The sequence below is a fragment of the Zingiber officinale genome, chromosome 7B, assembly GCF_018446385.1.
Source record: "Zingiber officinale cultivar Zhangliang chromosome 7B, Zo_v1.1, whole genome shotgun sequence".
Taxonomy (NCBI): Eukaryota; Viridiplantae; Streptophyta; class Magnoliopsida; order Zingiberales; family Zingiberaceae; genus Zingiber; species Zingiber officinale.
The window spans coordinates 40,264,455-40,281,503 of record NC_055999.1 but is presented as its reverse complement, the minus strand read 5'-3'; the positions used below and the strand labels follow the sequence as shown (position 1 = coordinate 40,281,503).

Sequence of the window (17,049 nt, the reverse complement as noted above, 5' to 3'; positions counted from 1 at the left end):
CTTCCTTTAAAGGTCCGACCACCCTTGTTTGGTGCCCAAGCAAGGGGTCGGCCAATCAATAATTGAATTAATCAATCAATTAAAGGAGAAAAGGAAAAAATAAAAGGTGAAAGAAAAAACAAGAGGAATATTCTAATTTTTTGTAAAAATCTTTCCTTATTTGTCTTGGCCAAGTATTATAAAAGAAGGGGAAGAGAGGCCTCATGACACATCAATTCTTATTCTCTTGTTGGTGCTCTCTATTGTGGCCGACCCTCTTCTCTTTTCCTTTCCCCTTGCTCTCTTTTGTTCCTTGGTGGTGATGGTGGCCGAATTCTAGAAAAGGAGGAGGAGCTTTTGGGTGATGTTCATCTTAGAGGATCGTCGCCCACACGACGTTCAAGAGGCGGCGAGGAATACAGTAGAAGATCTCGAGGTTATTAGAATACAAAGAAGAGGTATAACTAGTAATTATTTTCCGCATCATGCTAGTTCTTCTTTGTATGAATTCCAAACACAAGAGGCATATGATTCTAGAGTTTCAGTTTTGTTTCGAAGTTGTGTTTCTTTTGTTTTGTTTTTCGTATTTGTGATTCGATTGTTCTTTTCGGTTAAACCTAATGTTATTTTAGGAAATTAAATATTGAATCTATTAAAAGCTTTGTCAAGGCAGTGGTGGATGACCTCATAACCCAAGAAGGCCTAGTGCCTCGCCATGTTTGACCTGGGAGCCGATTTTAGAAATAAATATTTAATCAACTTTATAACATAGTTGGATTTGGATCAATAGTGTTAAGTTCTGCTTGCGATCCAAATCTAAATCATTGAGAACAGATAAGTTAAATTTGGAATCAATAATGTTAAGTTCCGTTTTTGATTCCTAATTTAATTTCTAAAGAACACAATAGGTTATTTAGGAAAGGTTCGACACTTGTATAAAATTTTTGTACAGTGGAACCGGTACAATCTTCCTAGGACCAACCAACAAGACCTGCATTTTCTGGCGCATTCCCCGGCTTGTGTTTGTTGTCCCACAAATCCAGATCTGTACGTCCCGCTCTGCATTTGCTATTCGGTCTATCTCAGTAGATCCAGATCTGCGCCTACCGCCCTACCAATCGAGGCCTTTGCTTATTGTTCCTTAAGTCTCGTCCCGTATGTGCGGCTCTGTTTCGTATCTTACCTTGACCTATAAGCCTTCGTCCACATATCCTGACATGTACATCCTTGGTCCGTGTATCCTGTTCTGTGTATCTTGTCCTGCAGATCCTGACCTAAAGCCCTAGTCCACATATCTTGACCTATATGTCTCTAGTCCGTATATCCTGCTCTGCGAGACTTGGTTTCCATATCTCGACCTGTACACTTTGGTCCGTGTATCCTGTGCCATAAGTCTATAAGTCCTACCCTGTAATACTTGGTTTGCATATCTCGACCTGTACGCTTTGGTCCATGTGTCCTGTGCCGCAAGTCTATAAGTCCTGCCCTGTAATCCTTGGTTTGCATATCCCGACCTGTACGCTTTGGTCCGTATATCCTGTGCCGCAAGTCTATAAGTCCTGCCTTGTAATCCTTGGTTTGCATATCCTGACATGTACGTTTTGGTCTGTGTATCCTGTGCTGCAAGTCTATAAGTCCTGACCTGTAGGTTCTACCTTCCGAGTTCCTACTTGACATATAGGCCTAAATCCGGACGGCCACTCGTGTCCGACCAGGACCATCCTGTAACCTGGCCCTTTGGACCCCACGTAGGCCGGATTTTTGACCTCCACGTAGGTCAGACTTTTGACTACCACGTATGTTTGACTTCTGACCATCACGTGAGCTTAACTTTTGACCGTCTCGTGGGTTTGACTTTTGATCGCCCGTGAGCTTAACTTCCGACCACGTTCATTGTCCGATCCTATTATTATGCACCGTATCAATAGTCTAAAGATAATTACTTTTGAGCAAAAGATATGTTTTTTATTATTTCATAACATGAACACAAATTGATTCGTCTATGCTGAAATTAGCAATTGAATTGATCCCATGAGTAACTGAAACTAAAAACAAATCCTCAGGGTATATTTTCAAAAAAGTTTCTGGGACAATATCTTATAAAAAGTAAGATAATACCGCATAGCGAGAGTTTTATGCATAGACTATGTTTTTTATAGTTTTTTAAAAAGTACTCAAGTGGAATTATTGGTCCACAATCACAGAGTTAGTGTTCCGATGAGTACCCAACTATTTCTCCATGCTGCCAACGTGGACAGGGGGGCTGAAGAGTGGAAAGGAATACCAGCTCGAAAACAAAGATGGAGACAGAAGCTCTTTCAAGAATCCTGTGGGAGACTCATCGGCGCTACCTGAAATCACCGGAGCTGCCAATTCAAGAGGAGGCGGAGCAGTGCCCCTCAGCGGCCTCTTGAGTGGCGGTGGGGTCACCGGGCGAGTGGCGCCAGTCAGCTGCTGGACAAGTTCCCGGAATCCCCTGGGATCCACCCGGTACACCTTTGGCGCCGGCGATTGGTCGGGCTTCTTGTGCGGCGCCTTCCCAGGAGGCCTTTGCACCGAGTGGAGTGTCGCGCGGTAGGGAGGCAGCGGCAGTGACGGCCTCTCTCTCTTGTCGGATTTTTGATCCATCGCAGGCTGGTAATTGGAAATGGAAATGGAAGGATGGCTTACGGCAGCGTTATATAATCGGAAACAGTCAAGAAGGATAACGATGATACGAGTGGGATGTTGACAGCGCGTCGGCTTCTTTGACCAACACGTGGGATTAGTGGTCAAACGAAACGAAGGCGGCTACGACGAGTGTGAACACGAATATGATTTATGGGATCCCGTCGATCATCCGAGTTGATATGTGACGGAATTTGTCATAATGAGACGATAGGATCGATCCTCGGAGTAGTTGGGAAATAAAGCTTCTATCCTCGTATTATATCTTGTCCGTCACATACCCATTCGAATACTATAAAATTTTAAAAGGTCGATCGACGGGACATGATTAAATAAAGCGTTTATAGTCGGCTTCGCGTTGATTTAGGCAAGTGACGTTTTCTAAGATTAATGTAGATATCCTAAATACCAATACTTTAAAAACGACGATTAAAATCGATCAGGCTACTAATAAATCGTTAGTTTGATGGGTTAAACTGACGGAGCAAGTAAACTAGAAAAATAATGATATACATATAATTTATAATTTTATATATGTAAAGTATTTTTTATAACAATTTTAATAAATATACTAACAAAATTAATAAAACCATCAACTCAAAAATGATATCATATACAAATCTAAGTTTATTAAATATTCAAATCAGGCCCTAAGACATGGTACGAAAGTAAAAACAAAAGGTTGACATTCCAACAAGGCCCTAAGAATTGACAGATTCATTATAAATGTTTGCAACGAATCTATCAATTCGTTGGAGATTTCCAACTAATTTCAGATTCGTTGCAAACTCTGTATTTTTTTCAAATCATGGTTGAACGACCTAGAGATCTCGGAATCAGATGAAACCAGTTCCTATGTGCTCCTCTATTTATCCTGATTTTATATATGTTCTCAAAAAAATTTTTTTACCTCGTATATTTTCTTTCTTTATTTTTTCAATCTCCATTGTGTTAGGAAAATTAAATTCAATTTTAAAAATTCACAGATCAAAATAAATTAGCTCCAAAATTATTTTTAATTCATGGATATAATCATGAGAACCTTATGAACGCAAAAAAACTGATTTCTCCTCGTTCTAAGCACTCGAATATTATTTTGTAAATCTAACAAGTTCAACTATACTTCAACTTGATTTAAAACTCTTAACACTTTCATGCTCAAATTCAAATTCATCCAATTGACCTAGATGTTAAAAATTCTTCTTATGTCATAAAAATATTTGAGCTCATCTATAGAATCGGGAGACCAAGAGGAGCACATAGGAACTTATTTCATCCGATTCCGAGGTATCTAGGTCAGTCAAACGGATTTTTAAGACATTGGATACTTTGCAACGAATCTAAATTCGTTGCAAACTCTACATTTTCCTAAAATCACGATTGACCGACTTAGATACCTCGAAATCGGATGAAACCAGTTCCTATGTGCTCCTCTATTTATCCTAATTTTATATATGTTCTAAAATATTTTTTTTACCTCGTATATTTTTTTCTTTATTTTTTCAATCCCCATTGTGTTAGGAAAATTGAATTCAGTTTTAAAAATTCACAGATCAAAATAAATTAGCTCCAGAATTATTTTTAATTTATGGATATAATCACGAGAACCTTACGAACGCAAACAAACTGATTTCGCCTCGTTCTGAGCACTCGAACATTATTTTGTAAATCTAACATGTTCAACTATACCTCAACTTGATTTAAAACTCTTAACACTTTCATGCTCAAATTCAAATTCATCCAGTTGACCTAGATGTTAAAAATTCATCTTATGTGAAAAAAAATATTTGAGCTCATCTATAGAATCGGGAGACCAAGAGAAGCACATAGGAACTTGTTTCATCCGATTCCGAGTTCTCTAGGTAGGTTAAACGAGTTTTTAAGATATTGGATACTTTGCAACAAATCTGGAATTCGTTGGAAATTTCCAATAAATTCATAGATTCGTTGTAAATTTTTGCCCGTAAATTATTTGCTGTAAAATTGCGACAAATTATATATTCGTTGGGAAATTCCAACAAATAATATTTTCGTTGCAATTTTTACGACGAAAATACTATTCGTTGCAAAATTTGCAACGAACAAATTATTCATTGTAAAATTTGCAATGAAAATATTATTCGTTGCAAAATTTGCAACAAATTTTATTTTTTGTCGCTAACTTGCAACAATATTAGCGAGAAAATATTTTTTGTTGCTAATTTACAACTAATTTATTTTGTTGCTAAATTTGTTGCTAATTTGGAATAATTTATTATTTTGTTGCAAATTTTGTTGGAAAGTTTGGAACAAAATTTAAATTTGTTGCAAACATTCGTCCCTAATAGACTATTTTTTTTGTAGTGGAAACTCATGTAGGTCACCTCATATGTCTATGGTGTTCGTGTTGGGATCTAGCGTGCTAAACACACGAAAACGCAGCGGAAAAATTACTAGATCCTCTTATCCAGCGGATCCATGCGAAGGGAAGAAAACAATTTTCATGACAATAATCTATGCTAAGCTACATGATAGGATTATACCTTTGTTGCGTGCCCTTCGCAATCCCGACAACAACCTTTTCTTTGGATCTAGATCTCAACGCGTTCAAGCGTCCGCGCCTCTACGGTATCCACACCAACATATCCTTCATTCGTCGCATGAACGAAGCCTTCGGAGAAGAACCATTTTCTTGTGCTAGCAAGAAGAATGATTCGGCCAAAACTCCAAGAATCAACCAAGAAGGAAGGAGGAGGAAGGAGAGGGGAGATCAAGAGTCACCCTTTCTTTTCACATTCTCATCTAATGAAAATAAACCCAAAAGGCTATTTATATTCATCCCATGAATACTAAGGGTCTTTTGTCTCTTTGTATTCCTCTTAATGGGTTGAATTTATTATATTGGATTAACCATTAATCCAATAACCCAATAAGTCTAACCCATTGAGTCTAACCCATTAATCCAATGTGTCTAATTAGGATTGAACTCAATCCAATGAGTGGGTTCATTTGAGTCTAACTCAATGAGTAACCCAAAAGGCCTAATCATCTCATGATTGGCTCTTAGGACTAATTACTGATAGTTCGAACAATTCGTGTGATGTTGAACCTTCTATCCATCATAATACATTTGCACTTTCTGAATTTGATCAAAGAAAAATTTTCGTACGATCAGATCGATCATTTATAAAATTAATCAGTTCGATAATTTGAAAATCTAGATTAAAAAAATGAAATATCTAAATCATGCCTCTATTAATGTGGTGTAGTGAAATAATAAAATGATCAAAATTTAAATTTCAAACGGGATGAATATTTAGCGGTTCACTTTTTTGAAATTGTATATAAGTTGTACTTTAGATTTAGTAAGTGAATCAAATAAATCATACCTCTAAAACTAATTAGGTGAAATTTAAATACCTAAATTATTTATAAAAAAATACATAAATTATGCATCTCATACTTTCTAAATTACTAAATCATGTGTCAATTTCTCAAAATACTCCTCATCCATTGATACGGTTATTAAGGTGGAACCCCCACTGCCACGGTCAAAGTTTAGGAGGTCGATTGGCGTGACAATCCAAGTCAAGAGGAGGTCAACATTCTGAGCCAAGATGTATCCTCATTTTGACCGAGAACATGCCCGATCGGACCCCATGGATGATGGGCCCTCTAGTCTTGATCTCCTATGCATTGATGAAGCTCGAAGCCAAGTATTATTTAACTCGATTGAGAGCTCCAACGGATAGGACATATTGGACGTTTGTCCACCCAAACTCCTAACCATTGATGAAGCTCAAAGCCAAGTATTAACTAGCTTGATCGAGTGCTCCAGTCGATCAAACATACTGGACGCTTGGTCTGTTGGTGCAATATTCCCTAGGTCAAGGTTGACCTGGTTGACTGAGCTTGAATTGGGTCAAGCTAGAGTCTTGATATTTGGGTTTCAATGTTTGACAATACATGAAGACAAGACATGGAGATTGCAGGTGTAATTGTTCATGTGGTAAGATTGTGAAGGAGAGTCAAGTAGGTCAAGGTTGATTCGATACTTGACTAGAAAATCCTAGTGAGTGAAGCCAGGTGAAAGTCCTAACTGGGAGTTTAGTCAGAAGGAAAATCCTGGTGAGTAAAGCCAGGTGAAAGTCCTAACTAGGAGGTTAGGCAGACTGGAAAATCCTAGTGAGTGATGCTAGGTGAAAGTCCCGGTGAGTGAAGCCGGGCAGCTGGAAAATTCTGGTGAATGAAGCCAGGTGAAAGACCTAGTGAGTGAAGCTAGGCAGTATGTGAAAATCCTGGTGAGTGAAGTCAGGTGAAAGACCTAGTGAGTGAAGCTAGGCAGTATGGAAAATCCTGGTGAGTGAAGCCAGGTGAAAGACCTAGTGAGTGAAGTTAGGCAGTATGTGAAAATCCTGGTGAGTGAAGTCAGGTGAAAGACCTAGTGAGTGAAGTTAGGTAGTATGGAAAGTCCTGGTGAGTGAAGCCAGGCAAATGAGAAGTCCTGGTGAGTGAAGCCAGGCACAGGACATCTGATGTTGGGAAGCCCAAGTAGGTCAAAGGGATTGACTGGATACTTGGCATGGGAAATCCAAGTGGGTCAAGGATGACCGAACACTTGGTGAGAGAGTCCTAGCAGGTCAAGGGTGACCGGATGCTAGGAATGATGTACCAACAGGTCATGGTTGACCAGATGTTGGTTTAGGGGACTTTGGATTTATTTTTGGGCAAAAACAAGGGCTCGATCGATCAGCCGATCGATTGGCTCATGCTCAATCGATCGGCCGCTCGATTGGGAGAGTCACCGCGACAAGCCTCCTCCCAATCGATCAGTGGATCGATTGGGGAGAAGTGTCACATGAACAGAAAGCCTCCCAATCGATCAGCCGATCGATTGGGAGCCTCTGATCGATCAGCCGATCGATTAGGAGGTGCGATTCGCACGATAAGCCCTGGATCGATCAACCGATCGATCCAGGCAATTCCCGAGAATACAGAGGCACTCTGGATCAATCGACCGATCGATCCAAAGCGTCCTCGATCGATTGGGAGCAATCCAATCGATCGTGATCCGGTCGTTGGCGCAGGATATAGCTGTTGGCGAGCGCTTCTCTCGGTAGAATTTCCATGGCTTCGATTCTCTTCTACACAGCAGTTCTCCACAGTCTTCTTCTCCACTCTCACGCCAGTTCTTGAAGGATCTTGGAGGCACGTCCAAGTCAAGAGGCAAGTTACAGCAAAAAGAAAAAGATAGGGTTAGGGTTTTCATTGCATATCTTGTAATATATTTCTTGTATTTGTTTTCCCTTGGTTTTTTCTTGTATTGAGAGTGTTGTAAGGCTTCTCCGCCTTCGGTAGTTACCGAAAAGGAGTGTTACATAGTGCAGGGTGCGTGAGTGTGTGGATCCTTGGATTAGTCACCTCTTATTGAGGCGGATACCAAGTAAATCCGTTGTGTTAGCATTGTATGTGTTGTTTCTTGTATTTTCGCTACATATCTTTGAAGAAACAAGCAAAAAAGAGCACGAGGAGAGCACCGAGCTATTCACCCCCTCTCTAGCTACATAATTGGTCCCAACAAGTGGTTTCAGAGCAAGACCGCTCTTCACCGGAATCATCGCCGGAAGGGGCAAAGAGCTAGAGGGTGAAGAAGTTGGAGCAAAATTCTTCAAGTCAAAGATTTCTTCGAGGTCAACTTCAACATGGAATTCCAAGACGGACTTGTATTCGACACAAGGGTGCCTCCACCATATGTATCTACAAGCTTCGATTCTTGGAGATCAAGAATCAAAAATTTCTTGATGATGGAGATAGAGCAATGGTTTGCTCTAATGGAAGGGCTTCGAGGCTCCAAGAAATTCAAAGGGCAAAATTCTCAAGAAGAGCAAATGGAGCCAAGAACAAATTCAAAGGTGTGAGGCGAATAACAAGGTAACCAAATTATTGGTTAATTTATTGCCAAGCACCATTCTTTGTAAAATTGGAGAATTTGAAGATGCAAAGGAATTATGGAGCAAGTTGGTCAAACTTCATGAAGAACCCTCCATTGTACCAAATCAAGATAAATCCAAAGAGGGCAACTCATTGGAGCAAGACCAAGAGAAGGAGGACTCCGAAGTTGAGAGATGCTCAACTTCCGAAGAAAAAGAAGTCCAAGAAGCCTCATCCTCAAAGGAATGCAACGAAAAGAGCAAAGAGGGTGCATACTCTTTGTTTCTTGTAGAAGATGAAGATGAAGAAGCCTCCACCACTAGGATTGAGGGGGAGCAATTTTCGATGACACCGGATCAAGAAGAAGGAGAAGCCTCCACATCCGGGTCAAGAGAAGAAGAGGATGAAGAAGCTTCCACCTCCACAAGTCGAGTCAAATTTATTGGAGGAGCACCATTATCGGATCAAGAGGAAGCCGCTACCTCTGGATCAAAAAGAGAAGATGTCATCCCTACACATGAAGGTATAAATGGTTCAAATAAAAATAAAAATCATATCATATATTTTGAGTGTAGGGAGCATGAGTATTATAAGAGCAAATGCCCTAAATTGGCCAAGAAAAAGAGCCAAGTGACACCAAAGGGTAAGGAGAAGCCCAAAGAGACCGCTCCCTCAATAAAGAAGAGCAAGGAGCACATTGTGTGCTTTTTGTGCAACCAAACGGGACATTATAGAAGTCAATGTCCCAAGGGGAAGAAAGTGGTAAAGGCTCAAGAAGGAAGCACAAGTCAAGGGGGAGCCTCCAAGGTAAAATGAAAGGTATCATTTATTGGGCCTACCCTTTTAAATAATGGTAAAAAGTATGCTAGTTCTAATTTATATCATTTTAATGCTATTTACCATAAACATAGGAAGCATGATAGCATTAAGGGAAATCATATGGCTCTTCATGCTAAAACTACCATACCTAGGGTTAGGAGGGTAGATAAGAATTTAGGCAATAACTCTATGGATTTTAGTTATAAGCCTAGAAATAGAAATGCTCATGGACTTAATGATAAATCAAAAACTAAGGATTTATGGAAAGAAAATCTAGTCTTGAGGTCAAGACTTGATAAAATGGAAAAGACCCTAAAAAGGATGGAAAATATCCTTAAAGGGCAAAATGATCATAACCTAGGTTTAGGACAACAAAAGTCATCCAATGCCCATAGAGGTTTGGGATACAAACCAAAGGCTAAGAAGGATGTACCTTCTTATCATAGGGTTTCATATAGTTATGGAACCAACCCTAGGTCAAATGGTCAAGTCAAAAATACTAGGAAGGTTATTCCTAAGAGTATTTTTGCAACAAAAAACGTGACTAAGACTTCTAAGAAGTCTAAGAAAGTCACAAAGAAGGTCACAAGGGAAGAAACCCCTAAAGTTGACCTAGAAAAGATGACCAAGGACTCTAAGAAGCCTAACAAGGTCACTAGGAAGGTATCTAGGGAAGTTATCCCTAGTGAATACCTAGAGCATCCAAGGAGCACCAATAGGTTTTGGGTTCCTACGAGCATTTTCTCTACCCCTTAGATGGGTTAGAGAGTGTCAACATCGATTAGAAGGGTAGTTAACCCAACTTTGATGAAGTTGACACTCGGAGAGCATTTTCAAGGTTATTGTTAACCTTTGAAAATGAAAAGGATTTTGATTTACTCTTGAAATGAGTAAAATGTGTCATGATTTGAGAAAATTGATTTTAAATTAAATTGGCATAACTGAGAGAATCGTAAAGAAATGTCAAGTTGGGATTTTGGCATTTTATTGGGAAGTTAAAGGCAAATCTAAGCCTTATTTTAATTTGTTACTCTTTAAAAGAGTAATTTGTGCCAAAATTTGAGGAATATGCTTAATTTATATTGGCACAATGTAGGAAAAGCAAAGGAAATGTCAAAATTGGGTGTTGACATTTTCTTGGGAAATATTGGGCAATCTAGGTTTAAACTTTGAGTTAGCTAAGGCTTTAGGATACTTAGATAGGTAACCTAGGTATATTTTATTTATGCTAAAATTTTCCATGCTTTGTTTTCCCTTCATATGTCATGATATCATATTTATTCTTGCACTCATGCCTTATTATGAAAAACACAAAAATACCATGTCATGTTATACATACATCATGTAGTCATAGGAAATTTTCTTTTAAAAATTATTTATCTTTGATGTATGCCATCACATATCATGCATTATGTTTAATTCCTCGCAATTAAGGAAAGATGACATTTATTAACAAATAACATCCTTGGTGGTTGTTCCTAACCTCAAAATGCCTAGATAGATATGCATGATCCCTAGATTAGGGCAAAACCAAACTTTACATCTCACAAAAGAACTATAAGGTGACTTATATATGTTTTAGTGCATATTGGATACACGTGAGATGTTAGGATGATGAACAAAACTCAATATGTTGATTTAGTGTATTTTTTTTTAGTTTTAAGTTCATCAAAACACATAGGTATGTGTTTTCCAATCATTGGGAAAGTTAATGTACAAGTCATGTGCATTGAGCCCAAAGAACATGGTTGGATATTGGTTTTGAAAATCATTTAAAAATGCTTTTAGAAAACCTTGATGAAGACTATCTTTTGATAGTAATCATCATTGAATAGTTGAGCACAAACTTGAAGAAAACACTAAAGTGTTTACAAGTTTTCAAGTTTATGTCAATCTTTGAAAATATGAAGTATTTTCTTAGAAAACTATTTTTCCATGATACTATATGCCCTAAATAATGTCTACAATGATTTTTATGATTTTTGAAATTTTGTAGATTTTTCTAGGGGTTTCTGAAATTGACTGAAATGGAATTTTAGCTTTTTCAGAGCTTCAATCGATCACCAGATCGATTGAAGGGTCTCAATCGATCGGGCGATCCATTGAGAGCAAGCTTCTTGCGAACAGAAGCTTCCTGGATCGATCCACCGATCGATCCAGCCCTCCTGAATCGATCAGTGGATCGATTCAAGCAGGTTCAATCGATTGGGACCCAACTCCAATCGATTGGGAATGCTGATTTTGGCTGAGAAAGTCTGATTTCAGCATTTTGGACCATGTTTTAGTCTATGTAACCATTCCTTACCCCTCAAAACATATTTTTATACATCTAAGGGGAGTTTGCATGATGAGAATAAGGATGGATTAGTTAATGAAGACTAAGTCGAAGTTTAGGTTGAGGTTTGGTTTCATTATTGAATTTATGAACCTCAAAACTTCTAATTTTGGGTTTCCTAAGGTTTAGGGATTCCAAGTCATTGTTGGTGCAATGACAGAAGTTTCGTGCATGTCTTTAGGGGGAGTTACTCTTTAAGAACATGAAATATATTTTTCATACACCTTGGAAGGTGGTTAACCTTCTTTCATGAAAATGCTCAAGATTGAGCTTTTGAATATAATGGAGAGTGGATATCTTCATTATTCAAGTGGTGTATGCTCACGGATGAGCGTTGAGAATAATGAAGGGTATGGGACCTTCGTTATTGTGTTGTGAACAACGAGTGAAGTTGTAAACAATGTTGGGTAACTCTTCAGGGGGAGAGTTTTTGATGTGTGCCAATAGGGGGAGAATGTGTGGTTAAGTTAGACCTTCATTACCTAAGAGGGAGTTGCCCTCTAGAAAAGGAGGAGAATAAAGGAAACCATCATTCTCATATTGGCATGAAGAAAGTTCAGGCTATGGGATTAGCCTAACTTACAAGTGGTATTGTCAAACATCAAAAAGGGGGAGATTGTTGGTGCAATATTCCCTAGGTCAAGGTTGACCTGGTTGATTGAGCTTGAATTGGGTCAAGCTCGAGTCTTGATATTTGGGTTTCAATGTTTGACAATACATGAAGACAAGACATGGAGATTGCAGGTGCAATTGTTCATGTGGTAAGATTGTGAAGGAGAGTCAAGTAGATCAAGGTTGATTGGATACTTGACTGGAAAATCCTGGTGAGTGAAGCCAGGTGAAAGTCCTAATTGGGAGTTTAGGAAGAAGGAAAATCCTGGTGAGTGAAGCCAGGTGAAGTCCTAACTGGGAGGTTAGGCAGACTAGAAAATCATAGTGAGTGAAGTTAGGTGAAAGTCCCGGTGAGTGAAGCCGGGTAGCTGGAAAATCCTAGTGAGTGAAGCTAGGTGAAAGACCTAGTGAGTTAAGCTAGGCAGTATGTGAAAATCCTGGTGAGTGAAGTCAGGTGAAAGACCTAGTGAGTGAAGCTAGGCAGTATAGAAAATCCTGGTGAGTGAAGCCAGGTGAAAGACCTAGTGAGTGAAGCTAGGAAGTATGTGAAAATCCTGGTGAGTGAAGTCAGGTGAAAGACCTAGTGAGTGAAGCTAGGCAGTAAGGAAAATCCTGGTGAGTAAAGCCAGGTGAAAGACCTAGTGAGTGAAGCTAGGCAGTATGTGAAAATCCTGGTGAGTGAAGTCAGGTGAAAGACCTAGTGAGTGAAGCTAGGCAGTATGGAAAGTCCTGATGAGTGAATCCAGGCAAATGAGAAGTCCTGGTGAGTGAAGCCAGGCACATGACATCTGGTGTTGGGAAGCCCAAGTAGGTCAAAGGGATTGACCGGATACTTGGCACAGGAAATCCAAGTGGGTCAAGGATGACCGAACACTTGGTGAGGGAGTCCTAGCAGGTCAAGGGTGACCGGATGCTAGGCATGATGTACCAACAGGTCATGGTTGACCGGATATTGGTTTAGGGGACTTTGGACTTGTTTTTGGGCAAAAACAAGGGCCCGATCGATCAGCCGATCGATTGGCTCATGCTCAATCGATCGGTCGATCGATTGGGAGAGTCCCTGCGACAAGCCTCCTCCCAATCGATCAGTGGATCGATTGGGGAAAAGTGTCGTGTGAACAGAAAGCCTCCCAATCTATCAGCCAATCGATTGGGAGCCTCCGATCGATCAACCGATCGATTAGGAGGTGCGATTCGCACGATAAGCCCTGGATCGATCAGCCGATCGATCCAGGAAATTCCCGAGAATACAGAGGTGCTCTGGATCGATCGACCGATCGATCCAAAGCCTCCCCGATCGATTGGGAGCAATCCAATCGATCGGGATCCGACCGTTGGCGCAGGATATAGCTGTTGGCGCAGAATTTCCATGGCTTCGATTCTCTTCTACACAGCAGTTCTCCACAGTCTTATTCTCCACTCTCACGCCAGTTCTTGAATGATCTTGGAGGCACGTCCAAGTCAAGAGGCAAGTTACAGCAAGAAGAAAAAGCTAGGGTTAGGGTTTTCATTACATATCTTGTAAGATATTTCTTGTATTTATTTTCCCTTGCTTTCTTCTTGTATTGAGAGTGTTGTAAGGCTTCTCCGCCTTCAGTAGTTACCGAAAAGGAGTGTTACATAGTGGAGGGTGCGTGAGTGTGTGGATCCTTGGATTAGTCACCTCTTCTTGAGGTGGATACCAAGTAAATCCGTTGTGTTAGCGTTGTATGTGTTGTTTCTTGTATTTCCGCTGCATTTCTTTGAAGAAACAAGCAACGAAGAGCATGAGGAGTGCGCTGATCTATTCACCCCCCCTCTAGCTACATAATTGGTCCCAACATGGTCCACCCGAACTCCTAAGTATTGATAAAGCGCAAAGCCAAGTATTAACAAGCTCGACCGAGTACTCCGGTCGATCGGACATATGGCCCGATTGGACATACTGGATGATTGCTCTGCTCGACCTAAGACCAAGTCGCCAACTGCATTCTGCAAAGTTGACCGGGTGGCTCTTGTGAGTGATGGTCGGTCAGACTATATTAAGGACTCAGTCAGCTTGCCTGATGAGCCTATTGTGGGCCCCGCAGCCTAACGCTCTCATATTCCTTTTTGGCATTTTGTACCATGGAGAACAAAGAATATTCTATATGTAAGCTGTACATTCGAAGCTTCCATCCTGTCAATTGTAAATATTGTGGGTCTATTTTGGGAAAGGTGTCAGAGCCTCTTTATGACCTATCCTTTTTCGAAAATGCTTTGAGATCCATGCACAAATATGACATAACACTATAAAAAGGGGTCTCTATCTACAGACGCACCACCGTAACACCATCACAAGAGGATTTATAACTATTGATAGCCGCCCAAGCGGCTAAAATGGTGTAGCAACAGTATGCAGCGATCGAAGGTCATCTCCCGAGCTAGCCCGCTGTGTCTATGGCTACCCATTAGGTTGAGTGAGGTACTCAAGTGGAAGGTCTGACTGGGTTCCAGCCGATCCAACCTCCCCCAACTACCTTCTCGCAAGTACCTGTGCATCTGACCAACCTCCTAGTCGTGCCCCCATCATTGATAGTATATCACTAGCATTGTTCCTGCACACCCCTTGATGATATGGGCAGAGCAGTGCTGCCTCAAGGATCGTCCTCTGAAAATTCACCCGCTCGGGACCACCGTAAAGGAAAATCCCCAATAACCAATAGATCCCTTAAGAGGGCGAGCATGTCGTTCTCTCATGAAATCTTAGAGGATAAACTGCTGGCTTATTTTCGATCGCTCTGTAGGATCATTGCACTAGAGGGGGTGAATAGTACTTGTGGCTTTCACATTTGTTTAAAATCAATCATAGTAAGATGCACAGCAGAATAAGGAAATGAATAAAAAGAAACAATGCTAAAAAATCCAAGTTTTACTTGGTTCAGAGCTTGTGGTGACTCTTACTCCAAGGCCTGCATGTGAGAGTGCTTTCATTGGGCAGTCACTAGTTAATCAAAAAGTTACAAAAATAAATTATAATTTAGAATAAGTAACTTTTAAAATTAAGCAATATTCACGCCTTAGAAATGAATCTTGAATGTAGTGGTCATTGGAGCAACTTTCGGGTGTCGTAAAGGCATTTTCTAAGCAGTGCCCACAAGCGGAAGATGTTCAGAATGTTGTTCTTAAGGTGCTGGTCAAATCCTCCTTTTATAGCCCATTTCAGGTGCTTGGAACATCCCTAGGCCCCCACAGGGCTTACATGGCATGCTTTCATCGAAACTCTATCTAGCAAAGGTTATCCACCTTCGAGCACCTAGACCACCCCCAAGAGCCTAGATTGTGATGTAGATCTATTAGTCATCACTCTCCAGCTTGCCGTGCAGATCAACTTTTGCCTGTGCGAGTACTTGGAGCAACTCTGGGTGCTCGGACCACCAGGGCGCTTGGCTAGGCACCCTCCTGGGGGTGCCTCATAACCCGAGCCTTCCTAGGCCCCTGGAGTAACTCTGGGCGCCCGGACTCCTGGCGCCTAGATCACCTCCAAGCACACGGACTCTGGGTGGTAGGATCACCTTCGAGCGCCCAATTTTTGCTACCACTTTTTTTCTACAAAACAAGGTCAGTCCAAACAATAATATATAAAAAACAATAAGTTTTAACAGCCTTCGAACTATCCAATCCTAACTTTGAGTTTTACTGAAATTTTAGATCAAACTGACGCCTATTGTTCCCTCTTCAAAGAATGCGTCCTCACTTCTCTCAGGAGAAATTACCTTTTGTCAGAATGATCCTCCAGACCGTCTGAACTTTTGCTTAACATTTGAGACATCAAGACTTCATGCTAGATGTCCGATCCCCAACCCATCCAGTCTTCTACCTGGTGTCCGCAAGCCCCAGGATTTTCACTTAGCATCCTCGACTCTAGGATTTTGACAAATGTTCTTGACCCGCCAAGACTTTGCCTAGTCCCCCATACCAGGACTTTATTGCCTAACCGCAGCTAGGACTTTTCCTTTGCCTAAGATCACTTAGGACTTTTTCTGCACACTCAAGTTAACTTGTTAGAACAACAATAACACTTAACTTAGAACCTTTTACCATTATCAAAACTCAAGTTCGATTATTTGGTACTCCTTGCATCAATAATCTCCCCCTTTGTTTAGTATACATAGCATGCCATTTCAAATTATTTCTCCATGGAATTTGCTAGTAATATTTTTAAGATGGTAAAAGTCTCTTAAATTTGATCATAAATTTAGGTCATGTGACATGAATGGATACTCTACTTACATGATATTGGTTAAAATGGTGGTGGATTCTATTTTGATCGATTGAGCTTGATTGCATAAAAATACCTAGAGGGGACCACTTTAAACCTATACTCTATTATTGTCTTTTGTGTGACATGTACTCATGACAATTGAAACTCTAGAACTTTCTTTGCTTCTTTTCAAAGTCACAATAGCATATGTATGCATGGGAATGAAGGATATTGTCATTTTTGTTCCCTCATAATTTCCAATTTCTTTCCCCAAAATTTTCTTTAAGCATTCTCATCTAGTATTCTAACTCTTGATCACTTTGCTTGTCATTTTTCTTTTATTGAGAGTTTTGGTTGAATCCTTGATGAGTTAGATTGCTAAGATAACAAAGGATTAAGTGTGGGGGAGGTGTTAGTTAGAGCCCTAGAGCCAATCATATGATGATTATTGTATGGATTCATTGTATCATATTCCTATATATATAAAGGCTTTTGTTTTGGTTAT

The 17,049-nt window shown here is 40.2% G+C and overlaps 1 protein-coding gene across 1 annotated transcript; it reads right to left on the bottom strand.

The window, feature by feature from the left end:
- Positions 1-1,922: 1,922 nt before the first annotated feature.
- On the bottom strand, positions 1,923-2,636 carry LOC122003707. The gene has a single exon (XM_042558768.1). It carries the CDS (start codon positions 2,605-2,607, stop codon positions 2,209-2,211), a length of 399 nt encoding a protein of 132 aa, XP_042414702.1. The 5' UTR covers positions 2,608-2,636; the 3' UTR covers positions 1,923-2,208.
- Between the last annotated feature and the right edge of the window lie 14,413 nt (positions 2,637-17,049).

Bases quoted from the DNA above. Each gene is read 5' to 3' on its own strand.
- LOC122003707 (XM_042558768.1), bottom strand. From the start codon at position 2,607: ATGGATCAAAAATCCGACAAGAGAGAGAGGCCGTCACTGCCGCTGCCT.